This window comes from Engystomops pustulosus, chromosome 7, assembly GCF_040894005.1.
Source record: "Engystomops pustulosus chromosome 7, aEngPut4.maternal, whole genome shotgun sequence".
In the NCBI taxonomy this organism is placed as follows: Eukaryota; Metazoa; Chordata; class Amphibia; order Anura; family Leptodactylidae; genus Engystomops; species Engystomops pustulosus.
In genome coordinates, this window is record NC_092417.1 from 47369307 (window position 1) to 47394770 (window position 25464).

Consider the following 25464-nt stretch of genomic DNA (forward strand, 5'->3'; position numbering starts at 1 on the left):
TGCATTTCACTTGCTCAAGTCCAGACTTAAGACGGAAAGACCCACAAACAAGCAAGACCTGAAGGCTGCGGCTGTAAAGGCCTGGCAAAGCATTAAGAAGGAGGAAACCCAGCGTTTGGTGATGTCCATGGGTTCCAGACTTAAGGCAGTGATTGCCTCCAAAGGATTCGCAACAAAATATTGAAAATAAAAATATTTTGTTTGGGTTATGTTTATTTGTCCAATTACTTTGGAGCTCCTAAAATGTGGAGTGTTTGTAAAGAAATGTGTACAATTCCTACATTTTCTATCAGATATTTTTGTTCAACCCTTCAAATTAAACGTTACAATCTGCCCTTGAATTCTGTTGTAGAGGTTTCATTTCAAATCCAATGTGGTGGCATGCAGAGACCAACTCACGAAAATTGTGTCACTGTCCAAATATTTCTGGCCTCTTCCACCTTATTTCTTGCACACACCACCTGCTGGAGACCTGCCAGGCTGTGGGACAGCCCTCCGGTCCCCATACCGGGCACCGTGTCCACAGCGTGCCCAAGGCTGCACTAGCCAGCCACTCCGGTATTCTGGGCCAGGTTGTCTATAACCACTGAAGAAATGCTAGGCCCTGGTGGGGGATGTTGCATGTGAAATATTGGATGGCGCTGTAGTCTGTGTGTCGTGTCTTCAACGTGTGAGACAATGGAACAGAACGACTACCTGAGCCGGAAACAGAAAACATAGAAATATGTGGTGCGGTGTGCTTGGCCTTATACAAACATATCCAAAATGTACATACGTATGCAAGTAGCCTTAGTGCTCCTCAGCCAGGTTCCCCCCACATATGTGACTATGAGAGCATCAGTCCTGCCTCTGCTGTGGAGCCACAAACTGCTGGCGTAATGATCTGCGGAGCCACTGCGTGCATGTTTTATTGATACTGGAAAATAAAAAAATTGCCAAAAATTTTATTGCAGAAATTTGCCATGAATACAAGAGCAGCAGGAGTCCTCTATGCACCACATAATACATTATAATAGTCACATGCAGCCAGAACCCCAGCCAGTGGCGGTTCTTAATGGCCGCTTCATATAACACGTTACGCAGCGCAATCGTGTGACCATTTCTAGTGGAACGACAATAAAAGTAGTCGTTACATAAAAGATTGGACCAGCATCAAAATGATTTTCATGGGGGATATAAATTTTATAGCTTTATTCACTGCAATTTCCACTAGGACTACACAGTACAGGCAGTCCCTGGGTTATGTTCAAGATAGGTTCCATAGGTTTGTTCTTAAGTTGAAGTTGTATGTAAGTCAAAACTTTTATAATTGTAGATCCAGACAAAAAATTTTTTTGCCCCAGTGACAATTGAATTTTCTACATTGGACTCAAAGTGTATCAATAAAGCTTCATTACAGCTGATCATTGCAGCCTGGGACTAAAGTAAAGCATCTAAAGAACATCACCAGAGGTCACAGTGGGCAGAAATAGGAGGCTTATTATTTTTCATTGTCTCACAAACTGGTCTCTACAAACTTAGGAGCATTTCATAGGCTATATCTGGTGACAGATTGCAGGAGTAGATGGAAGGTGAATTGTTATTTTAGTAGAAAGCCGTCCTTCAGGGGGTCATCGCTCTCCAGGGTGAAGCTCGCAGTGCCGGTGTAGTGAGCCTGACCTGACACCTCCACAATCACAGCTTTGTAGTCGCCACACACAGTTTCCTGGGGAAGAGAGAACCAGAGGAAAGTGTAAGGTTTAGGCAAGTGGTGTATATATATATATATATATATATCTCAAAGGAATGTATAAACCATGAGGCAGCGTAAAAAAACTCCATGATTGTATTCACAGCTGGCATGGGTACAGGTATATCCCTTTCCATGCCTTGTGTATGTTCACATCCCAGACACTGGGGCAGAGATGATAAAACTGTCTAATCACTAGACTGGCCGGTCTTGTACAACAGTCATGGCCATAAGTTTTGAGAATGACACAAATATTATATTTTCACATGATCTGTTGCCCTCTGTTTTTTGTGTGTGTTTGTCAGATGTTTTTATCACATACAGAAATACAAGTGCAATCATATTATGAGTAACAAAAGCTTTTATTGACACTTAGAATGAGTTAGAATGCTTTACAGTTGGCATGAGACAAGACTGGTGGTATCGCTCACCTTGTCTTCTCCCAACAAGCTGTTTTCCAGATGTTCCAAACAATCGGAAAGGGGATTCATCAGAGAAAATGACTTTCCCCCAGTCCTCAGCCGTCCACTCCCTGTACCTTTTGTAGAATATCAGTCTGTCCCTGATGTTCTTTCTGGAGAGAAGTGGCTTCTTTGCTGCCCTCCTTGACACCAGGCCTTGCTCCAAGAGTCTCTCTGCAGTCTCACAGTGCGTGCAGATGCACTCACACCTGCCTGCTGCCATTCCTGAGCAAGCTCTGCACTGCTGGTAGCCCCATCCCCAAGCTGAAACACTTATAAGAGACGGTCCTGCCGCTTGCTTGCCTTCTTGGGCGCCCTGGAGCCTTTTTGGAAACAATGGAACCTCTCTCCTTGAATTCCTTGATGATGCGATAGATTGCACCTCAGTCACCAATCTTTCTAGCTGTGATACTCATTTCTGTTAGCCCAATTTTGTGCAGTGCAATGATGACTGCATGTGTTTCTTTAGAGATAACCATGGTTAACAGAAGAGAAACAATGATGCCAAGCAGCAGCCTCCTTTTAAAGTGTCCAGTGGTGTGATTCTTACTTATTCATGACAGATTGATCTCTAGCTATGTCCTCATGAGCACCCACACCTGTGTTACTGGAGCAATAACTGAAATGATGTTAGCTGCTCCTTTTAAGGCGCCTGCAATGAAGTTGAAATGTGTTTTGGGGGAAAAAATTTCATTTTCTAGACAAATATTGACTTTGCAATTAATTGCTGTTAAGCTGATCACTTATAATATTCTGGAGTATATGCAAATTTCCATTATAAAACCTGATGCAGTAGACTTTGTAAAAATTAACATTTGTATCATTCTCAAAACTTATGGCCATGATTGTACGCCCAATATATTACAGCGGCTGATGCCGATTATTTATCCTCTTAGTCTTACTTTTTACTCCCTATTAGCTGGCCTGAACATGGCTTTCTAGCTCTAGCACAGGGCATTACAGCTTAGGCCGTGCCCACTTTTCAGAATATATTACCATACAAGATATAAAACTGGTCTAAAGGTTGTCCAAAACCATGCATGTGGCGGGAAAACATATTTTATTACAAAATAGCCCGGAATTCTGGTGCATTTTGTGCAGGAATTTTACTCCACCATTGTGTACAGAATTAGAACTAATCCATAGGGAAATAGTGGTGCAAATATCTGGGAAACAACCCTGGCATACACAGATATCAGGGGTAATGGATGGATGGGGAGCAAACAGAGCCCCAAGTGCTGAGTTCAAGTGCTAAAACCCCTTTAAGAGACTTTGGCTCCACAGCACCAGCACAACTCACAGCACAGACCTGCTGCCACCTGCTTTGTTACAAAACTTAAAAGCGATTGTCATTTGTGCCCAACAGCACTCCATTCACACAAAGAACTGGCAGACTGATGTTGACCACAAGCAATAGGACAGGGGAGATTGTGAGGCCATATAGAGTGACCTGTATAATAGAAAGATAGGGGGAGATTTATCATAAGTCTCTTAGAGCAGAACAGTTCTAGTTTCCCATGGCAACCAATCAGAGCTCAACTTTCATTTTCCCACAGCTGTTTATAAAATGAAAGCTGAGCTCTGATTCGTTTCTATGGGTAAACAGAACAGGTTTACCTCAGAAACTCATGATAAATCTCCCCCATAGTCATAATAAAGTCAGCTAGATGGAGTAGAGCTGGTCTTATAATACCTTAACTGCTTTGCCAGTAAATAAGGATTTTGTGGCACCGCTCTTGAAGGTCCGGGTTTGCTCCAGCTGTATTAACCCTTTGTGGTACTGCAGAGCAATACGAGCTGTGACTCCAGAACCAGTAGGACTCCGATCAACCTGAAAACAGAGAAAACATGATCACAATTTTTTTTATTTTTCCATATAAAGAGCTCTGTGGGCAGTGCACCTGATGAAAAATAAATCTCCTTTATTCCTTGGATCGGTACATTCATGGGGGATACCAAGTTCAGAATTTTTTCAATAATTTTTTAAATTACATAAATTATTCATTTTGCCATATTCTGATGCCAATACAATTTTCATACCTCAGTGTACTGAGCTGTGTAAGGTGTAATTGTTTTGCGGGGCGAGATAAAACATGTAATAGATAGACCAGTCTTTGTTTTTAGGGGATAAGTAATATGTATTATTTTCTGCTAATTTTTATATCAGTTCTAGGGAAAAAAAGGGATTTTTATTGTTTTTATTTTTTTTTTTTTAAAGTCCATTAATTTTTTTTACCGTATTTACAAACCCCAAGGAACACATGCGCAGAACGCCGGCTTCTTGGACAAGCGTGCGCTGCTACGAGGAGCTGCGGGCCGACGAGGTCAGGGTAGAAGGAACAAAGCGGCTACTAGGGCGTGGAGTAGCCGCGATGTGTAGCCTCATGTCTGGCTACTCCGCGCCCCAGAAGCCTCTTTAGAAAATTTATGGATTTGGGAAAAGGGCTATCCTCACGTCCAATAAATGCTCCTATTACCCGTTGTACCTTTATAGGTAGATTTGTGGTGGTAGGTTCTCTTTAAGGGTTTTTTTGTAGCTAATTACTGTACACAAGCATTTAGGTAAAACGACATTGGGTTAGGAGATTCTCGAGCTGTGTTTCAAAAGCCCAGCATTAGGCACAACCTCTTATTAAAAGCAATCAGTGCCTCCACCATTCCCCCTCTCATCTTTACAATTTAATTATAAATAAATAAACACAATATACTCGCCTTTCAACATTTCCCAGCAGCTCTCCTCTCCCTTCCTGCTGCTGTGTCCGGCTGTGATGCCATCATATCTTACCTGCTGCAGAGAGACTCGATGAAGTTCAGCAGAGCTGACAGCTCCCTGCAACATCAATGATTTCAACTCCGTGTTGAGTTGAATTTCCAAAAGGAGGTAAGAGGGCGGCCCCAGTGGCGGCCAGACGCAGTGGGCAATAGAGTCAGGGCCCACCCAGTGTACTAGTAATTTCTTACCACAAACCGGGGGAGGTGATGTTTTTGAAAGAAGGAAACCAAGTTTTTCTGATCATCCTACTCCATTAAAATGTTGCCGATACTGACCCACCATTATTATATTGTTTGCGCCAGTTTTCTGTCTGACATTGCACCGAAAAGAATATGCAAACTGCTTGTACATGTATTTATAAAGTGTCTGCGCCAGTTCTGTGTCGCGGCTGCTCTGTGTCCGACAAGACAGAAAAATGTGTACCTAGAGGGGCTGTTACTGCTTAGTCGGATCGTGCGCCACAATTCTGCAGCATGAACAAAGTGCACCAAAGAAATAATGGCGGAGCAGTGCAGGGGGCGCCAGATTCACGAAGAAAGCGCCCCCTGCACACTCCACAGACAGACTGTACTGTTTGTGAGAAATGTGGCCCCCTGTGTGCATTAATGATCTTCATATTTGTACAAGTAATTATTTGCTTATAGTTGACATTCGCCTGTACCTGGGAATCTGCAAATACACAGATATTGGCTGTTGGTTCTTCACTATAGGCATCTCTACCATCTGTTAATATAGTCCCATATAAAAATGCCAGGTCCTCACTGTCTGGATGGTTGATCTTCACCTGCAAAATAGTTTAGACATCCTGTTATCTATAGAGGTGGGGGAAAGAATACAGAGGTATTAATATTAATAACTGGAATGTGAAGTATTAGTCTTATTAGTTACTCAGAGGACACATGGCCAGCCAGGAGTAGCAGACAGGACACATCAGTTCTGACTACTGTATAGTACCTGCGCCTTTACAGCATCTGACACGGCGCCTGCAACATCTACAAGATCTCTCGTCCGTGAGGAGCAAACATCCAATCCAAACCGCTCTGCACTTACAAAGGCGTAGAACGCACCCCCGTAGGCAACGTCCACTACTACCTTGCCATAGCCGGGCACATCAACCGGGACATCTGTACATATAAACACCAGGAGAGCACATGTACAATAAATGTGACATCGGACACATTTGGATATTCACTTTGGTGGATCAACTTTGAAACCACGTTTTTCTGAATTGCTCTAAGCGTGGGTTCACACCGAATTTCTTGTACACGCTAAACTTATACATTGACAAATAGTTTCAGAAGGAGATCACTGTAGATCAGGTACTATATAGGATGGTGATCTCCTGTATGGTGGGGAGGGGGGGCAGTCAGGTACTATATAGGATGGTGATCTCCTGTATGGTGGGGGGCAGTCGGGTACTATATAGGATGGTGATCTCCTGTATGGTGGGGAGGGGGGGAAGTCAGGTACTATATAGGATGGTGATCTCCTGTATGGTGGAGGGGGGGGGGCAGTCAGGTACTATATAGGATGGTGATCTCCTGTATGGTGGAGGAGGGGGGGGCAGTCAGGTACTATATAGGATGGTGATCTCCTGTATGGTGGAGGAGGGGGGGGCAGTCAGGTACTATATAGGATGGTGATCTCCTGTATAGTGAGGAGGGGGGCAGTCAGGTACTATATAGGATGGTGATCTCCTGTATGGTGGGGAGGGGGGGCAGTCAGGTACTATATAGGATGGTGATCTCCTGTATGGTGGGGGGCAGTCGGGTACTATATAGGATGGTGATCTCCTGTATGGTGGGGAGGGGGGGAAGTCAGGTACTATATAGGATGGTGATCTCCTGTATGGTGGAGGGGGGGGGCAGTCAGGTACTATATAGGATGGTGATCTCCTGTATGGTGGAGGAGGGGGGGGCAGTCAGGTACTATATAGGATGGTGATCTCCTGTATAGTGAGGAGGGGGGCAGTCAGGTACTATATAGGATGGTGATCTCCTGTATGGTGGGGAGGGGGGGCAGTCAGGTACTATATAGGATGGTGATCTCCTATATGGTGGGGAGGGGGCAGTCAGGTACTATATAGGATGGTGATCTCCTGTATGGTGGAGGGGGGGCAGTCAGGTACTATATAGGATGGTGATCTCCTGTATGGTGGAGGGGGGGCAGTCAGGTACTATATAGGATGGTGATCTCCTGTATAGTGAGGAGGGGGGCAGTCAGGTACTATATAGGATGGTGATCTCCTGTATGGTGGGGAGGGGAGGCAGTCAGGTACTATATAGGATGGTGATCTCCTGTATGGTGGGGAGGGGCAGTCAGATACTATATAGCAGTGGTGGCGAACCTATGGCACGGGTGCCAGAGGTGGCACTCTGAGCACTCCTTGTGGGCACCCAGGCCATCACCCTAGCACAGAGTTTACAGACAAGACTCAAAACCTCCTCCTGCAGTCCCTGGCCACCCAGGATGTGCTGTGATCAGAGATATTTTGAAGTTCCACATCCTTAGCTGTCTGGGAATACAGGAGGGGCAAGTCTGCAATCCCCGCAATTCTTCTTGTTCAGGGGACCCAGGAAGGAAGCTACAATAATAGTCTGATTTTCTCCTCTATCTCTTAATTGTATTGGTGTCCTCAGGACATCAATACAATTAAAAGCCGTTAGAAAACAGGTAGAAACATGTTACTGCTTAAATTGCAATGTTGGCACTTTGTATTTAATAAGTGGGTTTGGTTCTAGTTTGGGCACTTGGTCTCTAAAAGGTTCGCCATCACTGCTATATAGGATGGTGATCTCCTGTATGGGGGGGGGTTGGGGCGCAGTCAGGTACAATATAGGATGGTGATCTCCTGTATGGTGGGGAGGGGGTGCAGTCAGGTGCTATATGGGATGGTGATCTCCTGTATGGAGGGGAGGGAGGGTCAGTCAGGTACCATATAGGATGGTGATATTATGTATGGAGGGTGGGGGCAGTCATGTACTATATAGGGGTTATACGGTTCATTATGTAACATACCTGTGCACAGGGTGAAAGCAGGGACGCTATGGAATCGCACTTGTCCGCTGCGGCCCCCGCTGTAGGACGCATAGGCGCGCACTATTCCGCAGGGGCAGTGTATATTGATGGGAGTCTCCGGCCCCTGCGGATCCACCAGCCCGTAGTCTAGTGCGAAGCGCCCTAGGGCGATAACGGCATGGCCGCACATGGTGCTGTAGCCGGCATTGTGCATGAAGAGCACCCCCAGCTGCGCCTCCGCCTCCTCGCTGGGCACCAGTAGCGCCCCGTACATGTCCTGGTGCCCGCGGGGTTCCAGCATCAGCACCCTGCGCACCCAGTCCATGTTCTCCCGCACCCATCGTCTCTTCTCCAGCAGGGTGCTTCCGCTGGGTACCGGGGCCCCGCTCAGCACTATGCGCAGGGGCTCCCCGCCTGTGTGCATGTCCACCACGGACAGCACCGGACCGTCATTAGGGGGTAAGCGAAACTTCAGAGCCGACATGCCTCAAGCGTCCTGTCAACTGTGGGCAACACTGCATATACACCGCCCAGGCTGGCGCCATGTTTATTTTGGGCAAACTGCTTAACAGATATAACGATACAAACCAAACCTTTCCTTATGACCTTACACAATATAATCCATTTTCCATCTAAATATATAATGACGCAATGAATTTGTCAACCATATAAACATTGCCCTCAGTAAAGATGGCGGCTCCGCTTTCAAGGTTTTTTTTTTTTCCTTCTCAAAGATCGCTGTGGGGACGTAAGGAGTGACGTCACGACATCCGCAGAGCCAGACCCGGAAGTGTTGGTTATGTCTGCAGGCTGGAAATCTCTGACCCTGGATCCTGATGGGTAAGTCATAATATTCCGCTCCTCGTAAGGAACCTGAGTATTAGGAGCCCCGGGCCCCTGTGTCCCCGGCCTGCACGTCCTGCCCGGGATCAGGTCTACACTGAGTCATCCCCTGCTGATCACATTGGTTCTGGTTCTAGTCCATGTCTTCTGTCCCTTAGAGGCGATAAAACAGGAACATCTCTAATAAAAAGGGAATTGATAGATCTCGTCATGGAGTTGCCCTTGAAATTCTCTTCTGACTTGTGTTAGTACATGTCCCTTAGTACCTGCTGCCCAGGGTGACATCACAACACGTAGTAATGGCAATCACTGTCTGCAATGTGAGGTGGGTCACCTTGTCCCTCTCCGTATTAGGGTGTTCCTCCTGCTTGGTACCCTCTCTATACTATACACAACACACAGGACATAGTAACATTGAACATGTCTGATCCTAATTGCAGTAGTTTAGTGTATTTTGTTTTGTACAGTTTTCATGGGGCATATAATGAATATTGGACTCCAAATAAGCGTCAGCCCCTGAAAAGGTTAAAACCGATCCCTCTTTAAAGGGAACCTGTTGTTCATATGGTTTAATTTTTATTTTTTGTACCCCCCTCCTGGAGGTTTATTTCCAATCACAGTGTGACACATAAGGTAATATCCATACTGGCATATCCCAAAACACCCCAGGCTTTGTGTGACTGGTCTATGATCCATGCCATACACTGGATATGTTATCTTGTAACCGTCAACTCCAGACTCTTGGGATGATTACTGTGAATTGATTGCAAATAACTACTCTGTGAATGTCTGTTTTATTGTAAAAAATGTATTTCAATAAAAATACAATTAAAAAAAAAAGGGAACCTGTCAGCAGAAATTGATACAATAAACCACTACCAGTATGTTAAGCAGGTGAACACATTCCAGATCATGTATCTTTCATCACCCAGTGTGGTTCTAAAATCCAGAAAATAATCTTTGAAATGAGACGTAAATTGGTTGTATAACGTCTGGGGGGCGGACGTTCTGAGGAGGGGAGAGCTTGACTTCAGTAATGTGAGATTACCCAATTTATATCTTCCTTCAGGGTGTGTCCACACGTTCAGTTTTTCAGATGCAGTTTTTGAAGTCAAAAGCAGCTGTGGCTCATAAGGTTTGTGCAGCAAAAACTGCATCTGAAAAACTGACCGTGTGGTTGAATTTGATTTTTTTGGATGATGTCACCACACTGGGCCATATTCATCTTGGTGTATCCCTGGTGTGTTGTAGCTAGCTGGACTGGGTGGATCAGTTGTGCTCTAGACCCAACCCGGCCCTCAAAATGAGCTCCCCTGTCTGACCCCCATAAATGGAACATAATGAAGGGGGCACTATAAATGGGGAGATGATTTAGGAAAAAGTATGACTGGAGGGGCCCGTTATGATTGGGGGCTTAATGAGAGGGGGTTATTATGAATGGGGCTCAATGAGAGGGGGTCATTATGAATGGGGCATTAGGGATTGGGTAGAAGTGAGGTAAGTATGTCAGTCCAGCCCTCTAAAACCATTCCAATTTTCACTAATTCATTGAAATTCACAATGTTTTATCTCCTTTCCAGCTGTGGATACAGGAAAAACATGCATTGGCCTTTACTGTGGAAAAACTGTTCTCTTCTCAAACGGGTCCAATGAAACCTTTGGAGAATGTGGGGTGAGTTATAATAATGTAATATTGGGGAGGCCCTTTCCTATCTACACAGACCATCTCCCCCTCTGTAGGAGGTCTGCATAACGTGTGAAGAACATTTTGATATCACAAAAAAGTCATATGAGGCTTAAAGGGGTTGTCCTATTTCAGCAAATAATGTTATTGTTTGAATAATGAAAAGTGATACAATTTTCTAATCTACTTTCTGTATCAATTCCTTAGAGATTTCTAGATCTCTGCTTGCTGTCCTTCTATACGAAGCTGCTATGTTTATTTCCAGTGGACAGAAATCTGTCTGTCTGTGGTCACACAGGTGCACAGCTCGTTATATATCACACGGCTCTGATTAACGAGCCGTGCACCTGTGTGACCACGGTCAGATTTGTGTCCGCTGGAAGTAAACATAGACGCTTTTTATAGAAGGACAGCAAGCAGAGATCTAGAAAAATTGTGAGGAATTGATACAGAAAGTATATTGGAAAATTGTATAACTCTTCAATATACAAGCAATGACATTAATTTGCTGAAATGGGAATATGCCTTTAATTTTCCATGAAGATTCACATCCACCATGATGGCTCAGGCATCTTAAAGGGTTTTTCTAGAGGGCGAAATACATGGCCAAACATCTTCATACCTGACTATGGGTAGTTTGTGTTATTGCAAGGTCAGATGGATAGCTGGGCTCTAGATCGAGAAGGCAGGGACGGGTTATTATAAGCGCTGCATATCCTGCACTCAGTGGGTAATGGATAATAATAATAATAATTCTTTATTTATATAGCGCACACAGATTACGCAGCGCTGCACAGGCATGTCAAATTGGTCCCTGTCCCCATGGGGCTCACAATCTAAACAACCTAACAGTATGTTTTGAAGTGTGGGAGGAAACCGGAGTACCCGGAGGAAACCCACGCAAACACGGAGAGAACATACAAACTCTTTGCAGATGTTGACCTGGGTGGGATTTGAACCCAGGACCCCAGTGCTGCAAGGCAGATGTGCTACTCACTCAGCCACCGTGCCGCCCACAAAGCAGGAGGCAACCAGGGCATCTACTCATTACACCAACAGATCAAAAGAGATCACTTATGAGGTCATGTCAAATTCTGCATTCTGCATTTGATCTTTTGGAGTACATATTATGTAAATGAACGTGGAAAAAAGGCAGCAATAAATCAGATTTTTTTTGTGGAATTTGTGTGGTCTGATGTACTCTGAAGACATAATCTCTTTCTATATATTACCCCAAAAAAATTCTTTAAAGGAAATCTACCATCATGATAAACCAGGGACACTTACTCATAGATGCAGGCACCATGACTGTGATAATCTTCTTATATTTGTCATCCATGGCCTCCTTTCTTCTTAATTCAACTTTAATAATTATTCTAATGAGCCAGAAGGGCTATAGTGGGTGTTTCCAGAGCCCATTAGTTCTGCAGCTTCACAGGTTATTACACTTTGCAGGGAGCTCATCCCCTCACACCTTGTGCTGAAATGGGATTACAAGTACCAGCAGTCATCAGACCTACTGCAGTCAATTGGAGGGATTAGTGTGGCCCCATGGTGCAAAACGATTGAGGTAATGGAGGCCTGCTGAAACCACTGAGCGTGATGCCACACATGGCGTTTTGAACCCGTTTTTGGTCCGTTTTTAAGCAGTCCGTCCAAAAACTCACGCGTTAAAAAACGCATGCGTTTTAATTAAGATGATTCGTAAAACCTGTCAAAAACGGATGCGTTTTTTAACGGACTGCTTAAAAACAGACCAAAAACCTTAGGATGTTTTTAAGTATGCATTTTCAGTCTGTTTGGCTGCTTTGAACTTGTTTATCTATTAAGATAAACAGGTACTAAGCCAGACGCATGGTAAACAGTAAAAAAAACGGATGCGTTTTTAAACGTATTGAAAACGCATGCTTAAAATTGGACCAAAAAGGCCTACTTTTTTGTTACCCTTTCCCTTTGGTCAAGTTTAGAGGCTGCATGAGGAGAGTCACTTCAGACGCCTCTATCCTCAGTTATTTGGTACCTAGGGACAAGCTGCTTGTATCGTATTTTAGATAAGAATCTCATCTTTCAGATCACATTGCCCAGATTGTGGTTCTGTGAGCTACAGAACCCAGATACAGGCAGTTGAAGGAAAAGACTGGAAGTGGATCTTTATCTGCAGCTCTTTAACGGCTCGTATCTCCAGTTCTGTAGGTCACAGAACCACAAGCCAAATGTCATCTGAAATATGAGATTTTTATCTTTAATATACAAAAGAACCAAAAATAGAGGGGCCTGAAGTGACACTCCTCCTCCAGCCTCTAAACTTGATCCATCTCAGGCAAAAGATGACTTTGGAGGAGATTCTTTATAGGTAAACGGGAGAGACTTCACATAAAAGAGAAAATTATGGATATGATATTCCCTACACTACCTGAGGGGGCGGGGCTGGTAGTTTAATGGGGTACAATGTGGTGACACTGTTCCTTTAACGTAGTAGGAAATACACTTGAGACCTGTGTCTTTGTCTTCCAGGGGTGCCCTCGCGGTCAGCGAACCGACTCTTACAGCATCTGTCGCCAGTGTATGGGGTCCCCTGTGCTTTATGACTGGCTGTATTTAGGATTTATGGGGCTGCTCCCACTTATATTACACTGGTTCTTCATTGAGTGGTATTCAGGGAAAAAGAGGTAAGAACTTTGTTATTTGCCTTTTATATTCATTACAAATAGAGATGAGAGGACCTGAACTTTGAATTCGTCCGAGTTCCCTAACCTGGACATGTTGCTTGATGGGCTGCCCCCTAATCTGACAGCCTTGCGCCCCTAGCAAATAGGCAGTGATTGGCCAGTTGTATCCTCCAGGTGTCCACCTAGCCAATCACAATCCTAGTTTATAGGGGCATAAAGCTGCTCTTCAGCCCATCAAGCAGAAAGTCCGGATTACAAAGGACACCGCACCTAAAGTTTGGGTTTGCTCATCTCAGTTACAAATAATTTCTGTTGTTATCCTTTAAAAATGGAACAACTTTTGTATAATTTAGTCCTAGCTGTGTTTGTACCTTATAGTATATTGGCTGCTGGGCCTTGTCCTCCATTAAAGGTCAGCGACTATTATATTGATGTTTGTATCATATATATACATATATTGCGCTGCTCTAACGTTCCGTCTCTTCAGTTCCAGTGCGTTTTTCCAGCACATCACGGCTCTGTTGGAATGCACTGTGGCCGCCCTCATAACGTTACTTGTCAATGATCCCGTTGGATATCTGCACATTCGCTCCTGTGGAGTGGAAAAACTCTCAGATTGGTACACGATGCTGTATAACCCCAGCCCGGACTATGTCAACACTGTGCACTGTACACAAGAAGCCGTTTATCCTCTGTGAGTATCTCGTTTTAATTGGTGACAATTCTGTGTATTACATGGATGTTTTCAGATTTGAGCTATCAGTTTTCTTCTGCAGTTCTTGAGAAAATCCAAAGCCTGAATGTGTAGATATTTGTATTGCACCAATATCAAGCACCTCCTTCTCAGCCTTGATATTCGGTAGTGTCTTGCATCTCCTCTATTCTGGCTGATCCCTATGTGTGCTGTATTGTTATCCTCCACAGGTACACCATCGTCTTCATTTACTATGCATTCTGCCTGGTGTTGATGATGCTCCTCAGACCTCTTTTAATAAAGAAGATCGCCTGCGGGTTAGGGAAGTCGGACCGGTTTAAAAGCATCTATGCAGCGCTGTACTTCTTACCCATCCTGACTGTGATACAGGCTGTAGGAGGGGGATTATTATGTAAGTCGGAGTTACATTGATGTGATCAATATGGAAACTGAAACAATGGGCTGTAATCTCTCGGATCAGTGTAACCCTCTTTTCAAGAGAAGAAGAGACCGCTGAATGACACAGGACCAAAGCAGGGAGTTCAGATTCTCCTTAGTGTTTCCTTACTTTGCAAGTGATATATGGCCAAGGAGTGTTCTCTCCAGTAACAGTCATTGCTGAAGGAACCCCCATAGTACCTACCTCCTATTATTCCATAGTAAATATATTTGTGCACTCCCATTTGGAGTAACATGGCTCCTAATATCTTTTTATCCACCCCTCATAACACACATTAATGAAAAAAATCTACATTAACGCCATATTGGGTTTTTACAGTGGTCATTAGGTATATTTCTTCTGGTGCAACAGCGCCGCATTAGAAGCAGATTGCAGAACCTTACGTCCTGCTGCTGGTACAGTGCATTATACAAGAGATCAAACAATCTCATGTCCCCTTGTGGAAAAAAGTTATATAGTTTTTTTAAGTTCTATTAAAAAAAAAAATAACTTTTTTGATTTAAAAAACAGAAAAATTATGCCCGAATTGCCATTTTTTAAAAATCATCCATCACACAAAAAAGTTATATTAAATGCGATCAAAAAGCTTTATGAACCCCAAGCATGTACACATAAAAACTACAGGTCTGTACGCAAAAAATAAGCCCTCACACGGTCACATAATTTTTTTTTATCGCTGTATGTGTATTGATTCAGAGAAAAAAGTTAGTTATTTAGGTTCCACAATAAATGTAGACAGATTTTATTAGAATTATTTTTTTTTTGTATACAGGCGGTCCCCTACTTAAGGACACCCGACTTACAGACAACCCATAGTTACAGACGGACCCCTCTGCCCACTGTGACCTCTGGTGAAGCTCTCTGGATGCTTTACTATAGTCCCAGACTGCAATGATCAGCTGTAAGATGCCTGTAATGAAGCTTTATTGATAATTCTTGGTCCAATTACAGCAAAAATTTTGAAACTCCAATTGTCACTGGGCAAAAGAAAAAAAAATGTCTAGAACTTCCATTATAAAATATACAGTTTCGACTTACATACAAATTCAACTTAAGAACAAACCTCCAGACCCTATCTTGTATGTAACCCGGGGACTGCCTGTACATTAGTAGTCAATAAAAGAAAGGCTTACAGAAATGGATATTTAAGGTTTAGCATTAGGACATCTGAAACCCAAAATTGTATTATTAAAAACTACATTTTATTATGAAAAATACCTGCTATGGTGTAAAAAAAAAAAAATACAAAAAGTGATTGCTTGTAGAACGCATTGACTTGCATAACTGAGAAACCAGGTGGGGTGAGGGGTTACAAAATGCTGGCCACCTTTTGGCAGTTTTGAGCACAATTGATCGTATACTGAATAGGGAATGGTACAATGTTTATGCCACACATTTTAGTTTTGTTTATTTAGTCAGTCGCACCCTGTAAAGGGGATCATTTATCATCTAACATGTTCTTTTTCTTCACATAATCAAGATTATGCCTTCCCGTACATCATCCTGGTGTTATCCCTAATAACGCTGGCGGTGTATATGTCTGCATCAGAGATAGAGGTAAGGCTGGGCTCTTATTACAGCAGACGCTTGTATTTTTCTACCATTTAGGACTTTTTTGGTTACATAATCTCTATTTTCCTATTTGTCCCTCATGCACATGAGCGCTGTTTTTGGCCTGTTATTTCATGCTCCTGTGTGTGGGGGCTTTATTTGACTTCACATTGGATCCTGGCTTAGTGATGCTGAGTTTAGACATCACAGATTTTTAATACCTGTATGTACCTGTGATTTAGAGATTGATTCCCCTTCTTTTGAAGGGCCCGCTCCTATTTCCACTGTGCCGCTCCGCAAGGGATTTTTTTTCTTGTGTGTGATTTGGACATGACCATGATGGTTTACTGCAGAAGTTAGGTGATGGGTCACACTGTGCATTTTTGTTTAGTTTATTTTTTTGTTTTTGCGATTTTTCTCCTGGATTTTTCCTATTGATCAGTAAACTGAACCATCAAAAACCGGCAGTATAAATCATAATAGCAAATTTACACTCAGTACCATAGAGATGCCATACTGAAATTTCCCATAGATGTAATAGTTTCTTCAGAAATGCTATAGCTATGTGTATGGTTATTGCTGACACCTTGTTGTTAGAAGAACTTCCCCCTTTAAAAGCAATAGAAATGAGCGCTAAAACGCTTGTATTCCTAAGCGAGCAACAAAGAATAACATTTTCCACTTTTAAAAGTAATGAGGAACATTACATATATAGATAAAAGCTGTAGTCCTACGTAGTGTGCACCTTGATTATATGTAATGGCCCTATATAAGAGGTGATCTTCTGATAGAAATGTATAAAGCAAGACACAAAACTACTAAGTGTTTATCAGTGTGTCACAGAAGCTTCAGCACCAAAGAAGCATGGAAATAGGGGAAAAACTTAGAGAATAGGATGAGCTAGGCGCCTAAAAATGTGTATATTTAGGGTCAGTAGATAAGGTTGGGGGACAAGTGGGATGTATGCTGATTGGTTGCAGCGTCCAACCCCAGGCTGGGGTAAACCCAGGAGAAAAATTGATAAATATAGGGGGAAAAAAATGGGGTTTTGGACAAGCCACACCACAATTGGTGAAGAAGTAAACGATTTACTATAACGGTTCAGCATCTTCATCAAAACAGAAGTAAAGGCAAAAGAAAGCGGAGCTAATTACTTGCCGCGTTTGATCACCCCTGGAGTTCTGTTGCCTTTGCTTTTGGCCTGATGATGACGCTGAACTGGTGTTTAAATGCGTTGCCCTTTTTATGTGATTTCTAATAAATCGTTTTATTCTCAACCAGTTGGCGTAGGCTCAGCAGAAACCGGTGATGGATGCAAGAAGTTGGCCGATGTCCTCTGATAAGAATACACTAGGCTCTCCAGCTGGATAGAATGACTTGTGGTACTTTTTAATCCAGTGTTTCCTGCTGGATGTGACCTACACTGAGCAGATGGAGGCAAAAAGGATGTCCCCCACCTGCCAGTGTATGTACAGGTTCAGCGTATACCCCGGGAGCTTTCCTGGTATATACACTAAACATCCACAAAATGTCATGTGAATGTAGCCTTAGAATCCTTTGTTGTACTGATAGGTGTTCTCTATCAGACTCTTCTTTGGTGTGGTGGGTATATTACAGAGCTGTATTGTATCCTCCTCTTTAATATAAGAGCCTTAAAGAGAACCTGTCACCAGGGACCTCATTTTTACTAAAGACAGTATGTAAAAGCCCATGACACCTGCAGTGCAAAAATGCCTCTCTGCCTTTTCTAAGCATTTGCATTACAATATAATTGTGTGTTATAACTTACTCTTGCATCTTGACAAAATCCTGGGTTAGTCACAGGGGCTGGGCTTTGGTTTGGATGCATTTCAAAAAACATGTGTCTTGTCTGAGCTGCAGGCTGCCTCCATCTTTATGCTCCTGTACAGCTTGTCCCTCCCCCACTGATGTCAGCTTACAAGGCTGTGTCCTCTGAGAAGGAGCTGTACAGGAGCACAAAGGTGGGGGCTTAGATCTGAGGAGTGAGCAGCACAGACAAGTCACATGTTGTTTTTTGAAATGCATCCAAACCAAAGTCCAGCCCCTGTGACTACCCCAGGATTTTGTCAGGGTGCAAGGTAAGTTATAACACACAATTATATTGTAATGCAAATGCTTAGAAAAGGCAGAGAGGCATTTTTGCGCTGCAGGTGTAATGGGCTTCTGCAACCGGTCTTTAGTGAAAAGGAGGTCCCTCGTGACAGGTTCCCCCTAAGCTTTCTATATACCAGTAGGTTACACACACCACGAAAACTTCTTCATGCTATACTTACTGACGTATACTTTATTGTGTCCTTCTTTGTAGACCTTTAAGGACCTTCTGGTGAAGAAGAAGCGGCTGGTGGTTCTCTTCAGTCACTGGCTAGTTCATGCCTATGGGATTATCTCCATTTCTAGAATGGATAAACTAGAAAGGGACTTGCCTCTTCTCGCGTTGGTTCCTGGCCCTACGCTCTTCTACTTGCTTACTGCCAAATTTACAGACCCATCTCGGATACGTCAAGAAGAAGGCAGTGGACATTAACTGGACCGGGATCCTAGCAGTATAGACTGAACTCGGAAAGCCATGAGCGTAAGGCGGATGACTGAGATGTATCAGCATTCCTGGGCAAGTGCAAGCACCAAAGGCAATACTACGGAGACAGCCATTTACATGCTACTCACATCCCATGACTCCTCAAGGAGCCAATGTCAATACGATTTACCTGTTGCCTTCACTAGATGCGTAGGGATTTTCTGCATAGAGGGGTCACTTTCTCATTGATAAGACTGGCTGCTTCCAAGTAACCAGCAAATATTATTAAAGCCTTTCCCTTCATCTAGACGGCAAAACCTTCCATCCTCCAATAAAGTTACATCCTAACACCATCACTCACTAAGGAATGTGAAGTAGTACTAGGGGTCCAGGTAGAGCATGCGGGGACCTCACCTACAGGACAGTCCAATGTAGATGAGCAAAGCAATGAAAATAACCTCACAAACACAGCCTTCTTCAGGAAGCACGGGCCGAGGCTGTTACTTCATATTGTGTCTTCTCAACCTTTGTAAATGGATTCTATTTATTATCATTTTTTGGGGGGGGGGATTGTTTTGTGGATATATCAAGGTAAGTAAATGGGATTTTATTTGTATTTCTTTTATACATTGATTTCTGTAATATACAGTTTTGGTTGATGTGCCCGTAAAGAAACCTAATAAAACCTGCTTCAAGGAAGGGGTTTCGTCTTTGCAAGTCGTGGGGAAGGAATTGTCGCCTTTTTTCCTGAAATGAATAAAAAAAATACATTTTATTAAAAAATAAAATATTTAAGCAAGTGAGAAACTGTCTGAATCTATCTACAAGGGCGTAACTTGAGGGGGTGCAGAGGTTGCGATCGCACCCGGGCCCAACAGATTTAGGGGGCCCTTATGGTGTCACTTTCCCATATGAGAAGACTATTACTATAAACCATACATTATAGTCGGGGGCCTGGCACAGACTTTGCACTGGGGCCCATCAGCTTCTAGTTACGCCACTGTCTATCTATCTATCTATCTATCGGCACATAACTTTCACAAATTCAGAATGAGGGGCCTTTCATGGACTGATCCCAGTAGTCTGAATCACTCTGACCATGTCATGGACCAGCCACAGTGCATGGGACAGGACTCCAAGCATCTCAGGGTTATATATGATATGAGGTGTCCCCCCTTGAGATCAGCAGCACCAGAGCTGTCATCGGGCTTGTTAACCCCCTAGTGACCTTTTTTTTTTTTTTTTTTTAAACCTCACACTCCTCTCCTTTGTGGTTTCCCTCCGTGTCTGTCAGTATCACTGCAGTACTCCACTGCACCAGCAGGAGCTGCTCATTCTCCCCTCCTGTCTCCATATCAAGGGGCCACTGCTACCTCTGTGCACATTGATGACAAGATGGTAATTTCGGCTCCATCACTCCCCCTGCTGTGCTGTATAATGTAGTGTACAGGATCATGACTAAGACGCTGATGCGTCGAAACGCGTAGATCATTGTTCGTTGTCCACTGTTTGCGTGTGCGATCGTTTGAATCAATAAAGAAGAATCTTTTAATCAAGTTGACGTGTGGAGATATTTGAAGTGCTGCCAACCCCTACAGTCTTTGCAACTATCTTGATCCGGCAGTCGAGGATCTCAAGGAGCGTGCACCACGCACACGCAACTGCCATTTAAGAGGAGACTATGTGATTGGGTGAGCGGACAGGTTTTTTCTATTATAATGTAGTGTAGTTCATGTGTTGGGCCAGGTTTACATGTCGCCTGCTCCAGCTTTGTGCAGCCCATCCTCTCTGTAGCTATGTAACAGCCACCACCTTGTCTACATCACTGGGGAGATCCCAGACTGATCACAGGGATATTGCTGTGTGCATGATGTTGTATTATATGATGGAATTTAGAGAGCGCTATGTATGTGTTACTCCCCAGTTCAGGATCCTGTAGAGTGTTGTACCTGCTTTGCATTCTAGGAGAGAGGAAAGTCCAGTATATTTCTCATGTAGGACATTATTCAGGAATCCCACCTTCTCCTCTCTGGTACTAATTTTTCTTAAAAGCTCCACAATGGAATCCAGGATCTCCTGGTCTCTCTCAGAATAGTCCTGTAATGACAGTGTTATTACTAAATCTCCATCTCTGTATATGTGACCTTTGGGACCAAGCATATATTTAAAAAAGGGTAGAGTGTCCATTTTAATACCGTCATGACGTGTTTACATGTGCCATCTGCAATAAGGATGTACAGTATATAGCCACATGGCAGTTGTGAAAGCATTAGTACAATGTTTTGGCAAACTCCGTATATCAAATCATTGTTTTATTATTATAATCCGCAATATCTATTGTTGTCGGTATGACATATTATGCCCTATGCATATTGTCCTATGACAATTTCCTTTAAAGCGATAGAAGGAGAAATACTATAAGAAATACTTACACTACAGACAAATCTGTCTTGGTTCCAACCTTCATGCAGATGCTCTGGAAAGATACATACATTTAGACTTGGATTCTTCCTGGTTAACCCTTTAACAAAATGTACCTCTAATTTCCTCTATATCTGTATATTCGTTCTACCCAATGGTCACTGAGATCTAAGCAAATAAAGATTTCTTATGTGAGGGTTTTTGTCCCAAGTCTTCTCTTAAAGCAGCCTGTCATAAGAATGTACTCGATCTGCCCCCAACCATTTATCCAGGACAGTGACAGGATCACAATGTACTATGTTTTAGGAGATTAAGCTTTACACTGGAAAAGAAGAGTTAAAAGGGCGGAGAATCCAGGTTTGATTAATGTTTCATAGTCCAAATACATTAACGTAACATGTTACATTATTTAAAGGAAATCTACCATAAAAATTCATAATAATAAACTAGGGACACTTACTCATAAATCCAGGCACTGTGACTGTGGTAATCGTCTTATATTTGTTATCCATGTATTTGTGTTCCTTCTAAAATCAACGTTTATAATTATGCTAATGAGTCTGAAAGGTTCTGGTGGCGTTACCAGAGCCCCTCCGTGATGTACCTTCAAAGTACTGTGAGGCATACTTCCCCCTCCCACTGTGTGGGAGTACCTCAGGCAGAGGGAGGGTGGTAAGTGCTGAGGGAGCAGGGGGGAGGGAGAGACAGTGTTGAGGCTGATTAGCATAACTGTAAAAATTGATTTTAGAAGGAAGGAGGCTATGGATAACAAATATAAGAAGATACCACAGTCACAGTGCCCGGATCTATGAGTAAGTGTCCATGGTTTATCATGAGGGATTTGTTGAAGTCCAACACTTCTCTACTGAGATGTCACTCCAATTTCTGCATCATTCTTGCTACTGCTTTCATTTTTGAAACTTTGAAAAACAAATAGCATTTTATAAATCTGGTGACCATCCGCTCCCCATGCTAGCCGTGTCAACTTCTCCATCCACTTTTCAAAAATGGAACAAGTGGTGGAAAAATGCAATACATTAAAAATATATTGGCACCAGTAAGCCCAAAAAGATAAATGGTCCTATCTTGCAACTTTTAGAGCCCTTTAATAAACTCCCCCCCATGTTACTATGCACAAAGTATCATATTCACCAGTACTTACCAATAAGAGACGCCTGGTCTACCTTCAGGTGACTTGTAGTGGACAGATGTTTTTGTGATTCATTGATGATGTCACTGATATCTTCTTTGTACTGTGCATTCTTCTGTGAAGGGATTATCATACAAAACATTGGTGACAGTGGACACAGGACCATAAGTGATAAGATGAAGAGGAAAAAAGTGTTCAAAAATCTGGAAATAATATCCGCTTTATGCAGTGCAGAGGCAATTCTTTCCTAATGTAATGCTCAAAGGTAACACTAAAAATTATTTATATGTTACATCCACCTCATCCACATTCCCTAGTCAAATCCAGACTGTCAGTGTTGGTTGGGTTGTATGGAAAGATCTGAGCTACACTGCTCTGTATCAATGGCCGGCTCCAGGTTTCAATAGGCCCCTGGGTGACAGAGCCTCAGTGGGCCCCTTTGCAGTGAAGTTACGTAGAAGCATTAAAAATTCAGAAACTAAAACAGCCTCCTGTTCCCTAAAATATTCCCTAGTTTATCATACCAAATAGCCCCCTCACCTCCTATGTATTCATTAGGAACAGCCCCCCCTCACCCCCATGGATTCCTTATGTACAGCCTTATGTGGCCCCTCCAGCAGCTCTGGGGCCCCGGCACTTGCCAAGGTATGCCCAGTGCTGGCTCCGGCCCTGCCTGTATCCCTTCTCTTCTATGGGAAATACAGCAACAGTGTAGCCCAGAGATCTGCTTTATTGTTAAAATGAAAGTTAGTCCCAGAGGTGGGACATTTATTAACTCCGTAACTACCAGGCCCTTTTTAATTTTTGCATTTCCATTTTTCACTCAAAACTTTCAAAAATCTAGAACTTTTTTATTTTTCCATGTAGAGAGCTGTTTGACTTGTTTTCTGTGTAACAAATTGCACGTCATAGTGGCAGTATTTAACATTCCATGCCTGAAATGCGGGGATATTGGTGAAAAAACCCATTTGCACTATATTTTTGTGGGCTTGGATGTTACGGCCTTCACTGTGCGCCCCAAATTACATTTCTCCTTTATTCTTTTGGTCGGTGCAATCACGGGGTATACAAATTTATATATGTGATAAAATGTTTTCATACATTTATAAAAACTAAAACCTGCACACAAAAAAAATCTTCATTTCGCCATCTTCTGGGGCTAATAACTTTTTCATACTTTTCATACGGCGCTGTGTGTGGTGTTGAGATGATGTTTGCATTGCTCCCATTGTGAGGACGGTACGGCCTTTTGAACACTTTTTATTATATTTTTTATATGTAACAAAATGGCGAAAAAGTGGTCTTTATGCCTTTGGGGACTATTTTCCATTACTTTGACAGATGTGACATTTTGAGACACGGTGATAGTGTTGAGTGTTTTTTTTTAAATATTTTCTCCCTTATGGTGTATCTGGCTGCTCTGAGATATGTAGCTGACTAGCTGAGGTTATGCTGGAGCTGGATGGTGGATTCCAGCAGTGGTGTAAGAGCTGCCAAATACACCAGCAGTGTCTCCAATAGGTACATAGGAATACATTCTCTGTCTAAGTACTATTTGTACTCCTGAAGACTCCCCCGAACTATTAGGTTGTAGAAACGCATTAGTTTTATACCAAAAGCCGCCAGAGAACGCAAGCTTTACACCAGCAGCAGTGGTCTATGCTGGGCTTCAATATATAAATCAATGTTTATGTTATAGTTCTCTACTGCCATCTAGTGGCCTGTCTTGGTAGCTGCAGTTGGCCACATACTGAGTAGGCAGGAAGAAGGGATATTACCATATCATATCTACTCCCCCTCCTTGACACTTAGGCACTAAGTGGTAACTAGTGATGGGAATAGTGATCTTGTCAATGTAGACACCCCTATAATGCTTCTATAGTATCTAGAAACATGCTTCTGGTGTCATTTTAAAGATTGGAAACTCCTCAGAGATGTAGGCAGGTAAAAATGATGAGAATAGGATTTGTATCTGCATCACGCCTTTCCAACTATGTATGTAGCTTCCTGTATCTTTAGTCCTCTTGATCACAGAATGACAACCAGATGCAATGAGATCTTTTTTGGGGGGGTGGGGGGGGGGAATTCCTTAATTTTGGTGCTGGGTGGCGCTGGAAGTGTGCTATAATTTTCAGTGTGATAAAAGTTTGTGGCATATGAGATTAGTGATTTGGCGCACAAAAAAAAATATTAGAACCGTCTCCCCATTCATGAAGGTGAAATAGAACTCCCTAGACCAGCCAAAAACTGTGCAACAAAAGGAGTCAGAAAAATAGAAGCGCTAAGAAAGTAACAATTTTACACTGAGAAAAAAAAACATTGTGAATGTTGGAAAACACTTCATAATTAAGGTGCAGCAAGGGAAAAATTTTGCTGCCAGTTTTCTATTGAAATGGCAATAATAAATGCCCCCCCCCCCCTTGTTTCTTGGAATTACAGAACTCAAGATTGGGGCATCTTAAATGACCCTCCCCCTGCAGCCTTCAAACTTGACTTATCTCAGGCAAATATGACTCTTCTCTGGTCATTTTAACTCACTTTGACAATCAGAGATTCTCGTCATTAGTTTCCTACTCACCAATTTCAACCTGCAGTTCTCCATGATGACAAGCTCCAGCTTTCTGTTAGTCTCATAAATTTCTTTGTCAATTTGCTTTAGAGTTGCCAGGTCACCCTGAAGTTTCTCGAAAGCCGATCTTCTAAGAGTTTTTAAAGAAGCCTTCTTCATCTCCTGGTGAAATCATTTAAATGTAACCTGTCAGTACTCCTGATATTTGTCTTTTAATATTCTTATAATTGTTATCCATGGCCGCCTTCCTTCTGACATCAACTTTATGCTAATGAGCCTGAATGGCTCTGGGGAGTGTTATCTGAGCCTCTCCGTGCTGCAGATTCATAGGCTGTTACACTGTGCAAGAGCACTGTGTGCTAACACTTCCTGTGCTGCAGTGATATTACATCAGGCACAGTGATTGCTAAGTGAGCAGAAGGGAGGGTGAGACAGTGTAACAGCCAGTGAACCTACAGCACGGAGGGGCCCTGGTAACTCCCCCGAGCCCTAAAAGCTCATTAACATAATTCTAAAAGTTGATGTTTGAAGGAATGGCCTCCTTCCTTCTGAAGAAATATAAGACTATTACCACAGTCACAGTGCCTGGATCTATAAGTATGTTGCCCTGCTTTATCATACTTGATTTAATTTAAAACATTTTTTTAAAGATTCCTCGAAAACAAACAATGCTATCACTATTCACTGTGCTGTCCCTCTGTTATTCCTCTTGGAAATTCAGGACTACGTTGACAATGTAGGTGTTACCATTCACTTCTCTACACTCATAGATAGTTATGAACCTGTATAAAATAAAATCTGTCTTTGTTGAAAGATGCTGCAACAGAGGAATAAAATATCATTTAAAATGTGTTTTTCCAACAATGAGTGCGGAAAATTCTTATTAAAATGCATGTTTTTTTTAAA

General features: G+C 42.8%; 3 protein-coding genes across 4 annotated transcripts in view; 1 reads left to right on the plus strand and 2 right to left on the minus strand.

Annotated features, from left to right (window-relative positions):
• Nucleotides 1–929: 929 nt before the first annotated feature.
• On the minus strand, nt 930–8536 carry L3HYPDH (trans-L-3-hydroxyproline dehydratase). The gene is made up of 5 exons (XM_072115793.1): nt 7982–8536; nt 5918–6087; nt 5625–5747; nt 3884–4021; nt 930–1705 (listed from the first exon to the last, which is right to left on the minus strand). The coding sequence occupies exons 1-5, from the start codon at nt 8463–8465 to the stop codon at nt 1580–1582; spliced, it is 1041 nt and encodes a 346-aa protein (XP_071971894.1). The 5' UTR covers nt 8466–8536; the 3' UTR covers nt 930–1579.
• A 143-nt stretch (nt 8537–8679) lies between these two features.
• Nucleotides 8680–19117, plus strand: JKAMP (JNK1/MAPK8 associated membrane protein). The gene is made up of 7 exons (XM_072115794.1): nt 8680–8821; nt 10405–10496; nt 13023–13177; nt 13665–13871; nt 14102–14283; nt 15812–15888; nt 18209–19117. Exons 1-7 carry the CDS (start codon nt 8818–8820, stop codon nt 18425–18427), a joined length of 936 nt encoding a protein of 311 aa, XP_071971895.1. The 5' UTR covers nt 8680–8817; the 3' UTR covers nt 18428–19117.
• CCDC175 (coiled-coil domain containing 175) overlaps nt 18943–25464 on the minus strand; it is a 45674-nt gene continuing 39152 nt past the window's right edge. The window contains exons 16-20 of one of the 2 annotated variants that reach the window (XM_072115790.1): nt 24568–24720; nt 22002–22104; nt 20851–20894; nt 20368–20515; nt 18943–19165 (exon numbers count right to left, since the gene is read on the minus strand). In XM_072115790.1, the coding sequence (XP_071971891.1) occupies nt 19110–19165; nt 20368–20515; nt 20851–20894; nt 22002–22104; nt 24568–24720 (504 nt within the window). In that variant the 3' untranslated portion in view covers nt 18943–19109. Of the gene's footprint in view, nt 19166–20367; nt 20516–20850; nt 20895–20919; nt 21162–22001; nt 22105–24567; nt 24721–25464 lie in introns of those variants that run through there. The other variant, XM_072115791.1, reaches the window with a different exon arrangement.

Excerpts from the sequence above, each read along its gene's own strand:
- JKAMP (XM_072115794.1), top strand. Across the intron at positions 13,872-14,101 it reads CAAGAAGCCGTTTATCCTCT|GTACACCATCGTCTTCATTT; the intron begins GTGAGTATCTCG and ends TATCCTCCACAG. Across the intron at positions 14,284-15,811 it reads TGTAGGAGGGGGATTATTAT|ATTATGCCTTCCCGTACATC; the intron begins GTAAGTCGGAGT and ends CACATAATCAAG.
- L3HYPDH (XM_072115793.1), bottom strand. The coding sequence starts at position 8,465 with ATGTCGGCTCTGAAGTTTCGCTTACCCCCTAATGACGGTCCGGTGCTG. Across the intron at positions 6,088-7,981 it reads TGCTTTCACCCTGTGCACAG|ATGTCCCGGTTGATGTGCCC; the intron begins GTATGTTACATA and ends TTATATGTACAG. Across the intron at positions 4,022-5,624 it reads GTGTATTTGCAGATTCCCAG|GTTGATCGGAGTCCTACTGG; the intron begins GTACAGGCGAAT and ends CTCTGTTTTCAG.